General features: G+C 43.8%; 2 protein-coding genes across 2 annotated transcripts; both read right to left on the minus strand.

Moving 5' to 3' along the window:
• Positions 1-1,163: 1,163 nt before the first annotated feature.
• LOC107223106 (putative mediator of RNA polymerase II transcription subunit 12) lies at positions 1,164-5,463 on the minus strand. Its single transcript, XM_015662688.2, has 9 exons — positions 5,104-5,463; positions 4,570-4,845; positions 3,569-3,698; positions 3,041-3,421; positions 2,656-2,959; positions 2,268-2,546; positions 1,876-2,154; positions 1,590-1,817; positions 1,164-1,517 (listed from the first exon to the last, which is right to left on the minus strand). Exons 2-9 carry the CDS (start codon positions 4,582-4,584, stop codon positions 1,178-1,180), a joined length of 1,956 nt encoding a protein of 651 aa, XP_015518174.2. The 5' UTR covers positions 4,585-4,845; positions 5,104-5,463; the 3' UTR covers positions 1,164-1,177.
• A 134-nt stretch (positions 5,464-5,597) lies between these two features.
• LOC107223116 lies at positions 5,598-8,316 on the minus strand. Its single transcript, XM_015662706.2, has 3 exons — positions 6,845-8,316; positions 6,688-6,769; positions 5,598-6,594 (listed from the first exon to the last, which is right to left on the minus strand). Exons 1-3 carry the CDS (start codon positions 6,851-6,853, stop codon positions 5,930-5,932), a joined length of 756 nt encoding a protein of 251 aa, XP_015518192.2. The 5' UTR covers positions 6,854-8,316; the 3' UTR covers positions 5,598-5,929.
• Positions 8,317-8,482: the final 166 nt, after the last annotated feature.

The following is an 8,482-nucleotide window of genomic DNA, read 5'->3' on the forward strand; positions in this document are numbered from 1 at the left end:
GGACGCGGAAAGCTGCGCGACGTGTTTAATAAGAGGAGATTTCATATCGCAGTTCCTGTATTCAGGCCTCATAATTTATCAATCTGGATCATTGACTGCTCGAAAACGTATTTCAAAGTTTTTCGTTTTTCTTTCACATTACTTTAATCAAACCGGAGCTTACGGTTACCTTTTTTTTCTAATAGATATCGGAAACTAGAGAGCTGAATCGTTCCTTTTCGTTGTTTTATGCGGAAGGAGTAAGGTAAAATGTTTGTCCTATTAGTTACTAGCTGTGATATGAAATCTCTCGATTAATGAGTAGCTACGTATATAATTTTATTCAAAGCACTTATCATCGGAACAACCAGTTATACGAGGATGATTTTTTTATTTCTCGCTTGTTATTTTTTGCAAGGAACCATGTCAGATTATAGACATGCGTGTGACTGCTTTCGTAACCCAGAAACTTGGAACACGATATAGGTAGACATATATCGATTTCTTTTATTTATATCTGACATAATTATTACATAAGATTTAAATGTCACGCTAGACTTCCGGTCAGATAAGTAGGTTTCATACTGTAAATATGACTTTCATTATTGATCCATTTTTTCCTATACAACATCTGAGACAAGTCAATAATGCTGTATATTTTTAGACTAGATTTTAAATTTTCTTGTAAAATTTTACCAGTCGTTATAGATGATGGATTGATTTTCACTCATTTATTATAACCTAATTTTGTGAAAAAATATTTATTCATTTTCACAGTAAATCAATAGATGATGTAAAAGAGGTGTGTACAAAATTCAGTCACATGCATATTCTTTTCAGGATTTAATCTCCCCACGGTTGGAGAATTATTAAAGCTACAACACTCATATCGTAAATTTAACCAGTAAAGAATTACACAGTTACTCTTAAATCAAACGTACGCGAAACGCGACGAGAACTCGAGCCCAGTTTTCGGTAATTAATTAAGTCTACGTCTACAATAGGATTCAAAATCGAATACTGATCGGACGATCTATCCGACGTAATGAATATTCGGAGAAAGAAGGAATTAACACAAAATCCTCGCACAAGGACCGCGTTACGTATACAACAAAAAAAACAACATAAAAATTGGAAAAAAAAACTACGCTATATAATTTAAGTGGAAGTGAAAAAAACAGAACTGCATTGGAAAATTTTATTGTCTTTCAGTAACGGGCTTAATGTTCCCTTGAGTTTGGGCCTGGTAATTAGGCATCGGTAGTGAGACCGGTTGAGGGACGTAGGGCTTATCCGGACGGTAGATTATCTGATTAGCTATAATATTATAAGGAGTCTCGGCCTGAAATTTGAGTATCTGTTGGATACCAGGAGGCAGGTTTGCAGAGTATTGGGGCAAGGCTTCAGGAACTGGGTGTGGAATTCGTTTATACTGCTGTTGATTTTCTCCCTGAAGATGTTGCTGAGCCTCGCGTTTACCCCGCTGATGACTCTGAGCCCCGTTCTGAGGAGCGTGCTGAACGTTTTCCAAGTTGTATCTATAAGATCCGAAAGCTTAATTAAGATCATCGAACAAGCAAACGAGCTCACGTCGTCGATCGATCGACTACCTGAACTGTTCCGGAATCGCGTTAACGTATGGAATTTGCGATTGGAATTGAAGCAGCTGTTTTATCTGGGGAGGAACATTCGTCGAGTACTGAGGCTGCGACTCTGGAGCCGGCTGAGATATCCTTCTGTACTGTTGTTGCGGTTTTTGTTGGTGCTGAGCCTGACGTTTGCCTCGGTGATGAGCACCTTGTTGCGGATTCTGGGCAGGAACATTCTCCAGGTTGTACCTGGAACGTCGAGAAATTTGGACGTGTCCTCTGCTACGAACCGTAACAACAGACGCACCTGAATTGTTCCGGAATGGCATTCATGTACGGGATTTGTGATTGGAATCTAAGGAGTTGCTGTATCTGCGAAGGAACATTTGTCGAGTAGTGTGGCTGAGGCTCAAGAGCAGGCTGAGGAATTCTTCTGTACTGTTGCTGCGGCTGTTGCTGTTGATTCTGATGTTGTTGATGATGAGTCTGGCGTTTTGATCGCGCGTGGCCAATTCGCGGCGCGTTTTGGAGCGGAACTTCGGTTTTGAAGGGTTGAACGGGGGCTGGAGGAGTGTCCAAGTTGTACCTTGATGTCCAGAAGCCGTGTTAAAATACTTCGACGCGTTACCAAGAGTTGATGTTTGAGAAGAAGAAACCAGCTACAGCCAGAAATTATCCTCACACTTCGCTTCAACTTACCTGAACTGTTCAGGAATCGCATTCTGATATGGGATCTGCGACTGAAAGTTGAGTAACTGCTGTATCTGAGATGGAACATTGGTTGAGTACTGAGGCGTGGCTTCGGGAGATGGCTGAGGTATTCTTCTGTGCTGCTGCTGTTGGCCCTGATGCTTCTGGGCCTGACGCTTGGGCCTCTGGTGTCCACGTGGGTTCGGTCGATATCGAGAAGGCGTCGGATCCTCCTGCGGTTGTTCCGGAGCTGAAGTCTGAGGCTGAGCGTAAGCGATAGCGTCGTACCTGTACGAATTGAATTGGCGTTGGATACAGAGAAAGAGAAAAAGAAACGGAGAGAACAGAGAAACAGACCCTTGGCAAAGGGTAATGACGCCGATACGAGAGTAGGTACCTCAAGTGTTCCGGAATGGCGTTGAGGTAGGGAATTTGCGACTGGAATTGAAGCAGCTGCTTTATTTGGGCCGGCGCGTTGTCGAAGGGTCTGTAGCTGATCGGTTGTTGAACCGAAACTCGCTCTTCACCCTGATGAGTGGGCTGAGGTGCCGGTTGGGGTGCCGGACGAGGCGCTGGTCGCGTCGCGTACTGAGTTTCCGCCTGGCTTTGAGTGTACCGTACAGGCTCAGGTTGGGGCCGCTGCTGTTGAAGTTGTGGCGAGAGCTGACCGTGCGCGTACGATTTCCAATTGAGCTTAAAGCCTGGAAGGGTTATCCTTCTTCTGATTGTCTGTCTCACTGTAGGAATGTTCCGAATGAAAAGACTCGTTAACTCGCACTTACCGTTTGGATTGTTGTACTGAAGCGACCGCTGGCTTCCTTGATTCGCATCGTACTGTCCTAACTGGATCGAGGACTGCTCATTACCACTGGATGGTTCCTGAACCTGGTAGTTGGCTTGTCCGTCTGTGGCTCCCTGTATTTGAAAGTTGGCGTTTCCGTCCGTGGCTCCCTGTATTTGAAAATCGGCGTTTCCGTCTGAAGCCCCTTGGATATGGAAGTTCGAATTGCCGTCCGAAGCACCTTGGATCCTGAAGTCGGCATTACTGTCTGTGGCGCCCTGAATCTGGAAGTCGGAATTTCCATCCGACGCACCTTGGATCTGAAAGTTGCTGTTCCCGTCAGTGGCACCTTGGATAGAAAAGTCGCCGGTACCCAAGGAGGCTGAAAACGTGGTATAGGACGATTAGCGTAATGATCAAAGAAGAAACTTGAGGAACTTCTACTTGTAGTTAGACAGAGACTGAGTTGAAACTACAGTCGTCGAATCCTTCCTAATTCCATTTCCAATTCCTCTCTATTCACACTCACCACTTTGGTCGCTGTACTCGATCCCTTTCTCCTCGCTGTATCTCAGACTTTGAGCTGCACGGTTCCCGTCACTCGGGCCCTGGATGGAGAATTGGGCCAGGCATAAAGGAAGGGTAGATAAAATCAATACCTGAAAGAAAAAAAACTATGATCAAATAGGAACGAACGAGTTCATTGCTTCGCTCCGATGGTCGGTTAACATGAATTAATTATCAAAGGCAGATTGTTTTATCTAGCGTATCTTTACCAGTTACGCTGCACATTTCAACGGGGTACACACACACCATTGGTAAAAGAACAAGTCGTTAGACTTCGAAGCGAAAGGTAAGTGGGCTATATACACATGTCTGCAGGATTGTGGATACCTGGATTTGCAGGCACGATAGTCGTGCAAGACAGATACGAGCAGGTGTACGTACGGATTATACACAGCCAACTACGCTCGAATAGAAAGTGATATAACCGCCTGTGCAGCCGCTTACTTTGCTGCAACGTTTCCTCGTTCCAGTTTTGAGCGAAATATAGCTCGCTACACCAGAAGCTGTGCTGCTGAACAAGACCAGATAAGCCTGACAAAGAATTTAATTTGTTCTTGATGCGTGGGAAACCAAAAAGTACTTTTCACGAGTGTATTAAGGCCTTTGACACTACGGGGTGGTAAATAATATCCACTACACAGATAAGATACTCGATCTTGGGTCGAATGGCTCTTCCCCGTAGAACCCTAAGTCCTGACCATTAGAAGGCTGATTTTAAACCCTTCTACAGTGTCGAAAACAACATTCTTTTGTTCTCTAGTAAGGACTTCAACCCGACTTTCAACACTGTTTCACGTTACAAGACATCAAGATTATCAATTCTGATTATCGTTACCCGGGGGTTTTTACACGGAGATTCTTCGCCATCCGATAACAATGCGAACTAAACCCGGTTCCCCGCACCTCGAGATGTTGCACAATCACTATGCGTGCGTGATTGCAAGTGAGTGGCAAAGTACTTACGTGCAATGGAGCCATGTCGAGAGACCCGCGTCGACGGAGTCGAGGGTGGAGTTGATCTGAGAAGGCCGCGCGATACCCTCAGCTAATTTATAGCCGAGGGTTGCCTCGAGCCACCTCCAGGCTCTGGTTCTACCGTGGTCCGGTGGCTCGGAACTTTTAAATTCAGCCTTTTTGCTCCCTCCAGGATCTTGACTGGCAAGAGGGCGCCAGCAGGCGCAGAAGAACCATTTCACTCCCCACCTCGAGTGGTCATCCCAGCCTTTCGAATCCTCGCGACTATTGTATCGTACACAAATCAGCCACAAGTAGATATAAATAGACCAGGAAGTCTCACACCGTCAAAAACGAGTGAGACCATGGTGTGAGAAACCGCACAACTTACGATAGATAGCAGCTTTTTGATATCTACCTCTCGTCTTGTACTTTGCAAATTAATTATATCTATGATGAAATTGTATCTGGCTATTTTAAAATTTCAGATAAATTCTTCCTTAAAAATTTAGACGTATAATGAGATTTTTTCAGACTACGCACCGTGACTTTGGTTCCGATCCGATAGCTGGATTCCCATGAACCATAATCATGCTACTTTGGCGAACGGTGTTTTTATCCGTTCGTCATTTTCGGCCCACCAACATTCGCGCAACCCGTTAAACTTGGGCGATGGATTGAGAACCTGTTTCACAACTAACTGCGAGAAGTTTGCTTCATCGGTTATACTTTCCAGGCTGTGCGGCTGCAGGGTTACGTTTCCGTGCGTAAGAACGTTGCGCCTTAACCTCGTGCAGTATGCATGTATATGGAGTATCAGGAAATTGACGAGTTACCTGAACGAAACCACTTTCCTCATCCGGAGAAATGTACGCTTATATACTCGAATCCCGGTGAAATCCAAAGCGATCTGCGTTAGATAAACGGCCCGCGTAGGATTGCGTGTCTCGCATCACGACAAACGCGTAACGATTTAATTTATGGTTACGAGTTAGCCTGGGCAGTTTTTGTCGGCCAAGAAATTGAATAGAAACAAATTAATTGACGTGTGTACTTCTTCGACATAAAAACTGGCTTTCATATCACAAAATACCTGAATATACTTTATTTTGACAATTTCTTCGAACTTTAAACTATCTTTACTTATCATAGGAGAAATTGAATATCAGTTGAGGCACTGCAGTTAATCATTTGTGCGATTGTTATTCATTTTCAAGTTTAATCATTATTTTATTCATAAATAATTCCGATTCCACACGTACCGAACGATCAGAGCTTGATAATTGGGAGGAATAAATTCTAATAATAACGAATAAGATTGAAAAAAAAAAACTGCACCTCAAATAACTTTTCTACTTTACGGCAGCACCTAATACGAAGATTTGCGACCAGATTCTTCAGAGACAGGCTTAACCTGATCCTCCTTGCCATTTCCTCGGTACGCGTAATAAACTCTGCTGCGATACTTGTACGGGCCACTTTCGTCATCGGGCAAAGGTTCGGGCACGAAGGGGATTTCGGGTTTATAAATTATGTGATTAGCAATAACGTTGTACGGTATCTGAGCCTGGTACTTCAACAGCTGTTGAATTTCCGCGGGAACGCTCTTGTCGAAGCCGAAGGACCGATGCGCAGCGGACGTTCCCGTTTCCGGAATATTTTCGCTTTGCTGGTTACGAGTTTCCGGCCTGACGATCTCCGACTGGTAACCAACTTCCTGTCTCTCCAGAGGAGCCGTTTCCAACGGGACCGGAAGTCGGTGGAAGAAGGCCTCGTGATCGACGTAGGGCGCCTGGGCTTCGTAGGACTCCATGAGGAGCTGCTTCAGCGGGTTTGGAACCTGCGAGAAAGGCTTGTACCGCACAGGCTGCTCCTGTTCCTGCTCCAGAAGCTCGGCTCGAACTGTGGCTGGATTTCCGAGCCTCCGCTCCTCTTTCGCCGTCGCTTTTCCTCCGTCCCTTCGTTCGTAGTGACGCTGAAGTTGGGACTTGAACTGGGCGTAAGGAGCGTACAGCTTCCAGTCAACTTTGATCCCTGAAACGTTACATCACCACGCAATAGATGTGAAAGAAGTAGAAAATAAAAGCATTCGGTGGAACAGGATTTTAAAAAGATTTATCCACAAACCGTTGTCATCGCTGTACTTGATGTGTCCTGGACTTAACGGCGCCTCCGCCAGCGCATTGGAAACCAGAACCAGGACGAGTAGCTGTAATAAACGACGAAAATTCACAGTCACTTTGTGAAATTAAGATACTGATCAGCAGCGATCAATCAGACTCACCCGAAACATGTTGAGCCTATCGCAAGACCGGGGAAACTTGGCGAAGAACGAGAGTTGAGGAGTTCTTTATAGGCGGATACCGGGGATCTGGGTACAGACGAGTTGTGACGGACTTAAAAGTACAAGTCGGTGGTTGTGGCTTCGGACTCGACGAACCAGCACCACCGTGAGCAATACGTCAACTCTGAGATCGCCGAGAAAAGGCAAGTCTTTCTTTCCTTCTTTCCAGCATAATGTCAAGTCATGAACGTAACAACGTTATAAAATACTGGGCAGGAAATGGGGGCACCGGATTCCAGTCCCGCGGCATGCGCATTTGATTATCTAGCCAATTAACCCGCGAGTCAACAGCAATCGGCAAGTCTCAAGTATATTTTGTCAATGAGAATCGATACGGTTATTGCCATTTTTATTCACCTTATTACCTACTTAACGTTTTACTAACAATGGATTATACGTGATATTTTCCTTCAATAATTAGCGTCGGGAGACAAACACCACGCAAATTATCTGTATTGCGAAGTATCGTTATTACGATAACTGAGCTTCAATTTTATGTATGTATAATAGTACGTCTCGGGTAAAGTGCGCATCGTAAATTCTATTACACATCGAATCGTTCGAAACTGGATGGATTATTTGTGGCGCGGTACGTACGCCATTTCTGTACACCATTTATCGAGGGAAAGCGAAGCAGTTCAATTTTTACTTTACCTTATCTAGGCACTCTCGCATAATAATAAACAAGCAGGCGTTGCACCAATTTTCCACCGCTTATTACCGGCTCAATGAACGCTCAATGATCGGATAGTTTTCTTTCAAATTCGGAACTCTAGTCTCAAGACTCGTCATTGTTTCGGTGATAAATTCGCCTATCAGATAAAGGCTGAAAAATATCTCCTCGACTTCGATTGGCAATTAATTTTTTCTTTGCTCAATGTCACGAATTCAAAACTCCCGCGTCGCTTTCGGTAACGCGTCGACACGCGATTCACCTTTTTACGACCTTCTTGCGGTAAGGGGATTCGTCATTTCAGTTAGCGACTGAAGATAATGCCGATCTTACCGTCGATGCGAACTCAGTCAACGAGGCAGGTTCCTTTGTTAAAGACAATCGTTAAAAAACAATTTATAGATGGTTTCAGGGCACGCAGTTTATGAGTATACGTAAGTATACTTGGGAAAAGTTGTGTACAAAACAACATCTAATATTCGCATTAAATGGACTGGTGTAACCGCGAAGTTTATCAGATCACTATAAAGCTGAGTTATTTTATAGATATGGAATTTATATAATAACGCAGCTCAAAAGTATATTCAGTTAATTTTTGGGGTCACAAATTTTTTGGGAGCCAGAAATATTCTCTCCCCAGTAGCAAAAATATTCCCGTAATCCTTAGTTCCAGCATTCGAAAAACTCTCCAGCTGAAAATTGGCAATAAATACATCGTATCTCATGGTCAACAGATTTTTTTCAGCAAACCATATATTACGTATACTGTAAGAAATTCGGCACTTTCAAGGTCCGAAATAATGAAATAAAACTAGAAAAAAAAAAAAAAAAAATTATAAAAATCGGGTTTGCGGTCAGGCTAGTTTTTCATTTTATTACTTATTCAAACCGGGAATTAATCAAAC

The sequence above is a fragment of the Neodiprion lecontei genome, chromosome 1, assembly GCF_021901455.1.
Source record: "Neodiprion lecontei isolate iyNeoLeco1 chromosome 1, iyNeoLeco1.1, whole genome shotgun sequence".
Taxonomy (NCBI): Eukaryota; Metazoa; Arthropoda; class Insecta; order Hymenoptera; family Diprionidae; genus Neodiprion; species Neodiprion lecontei.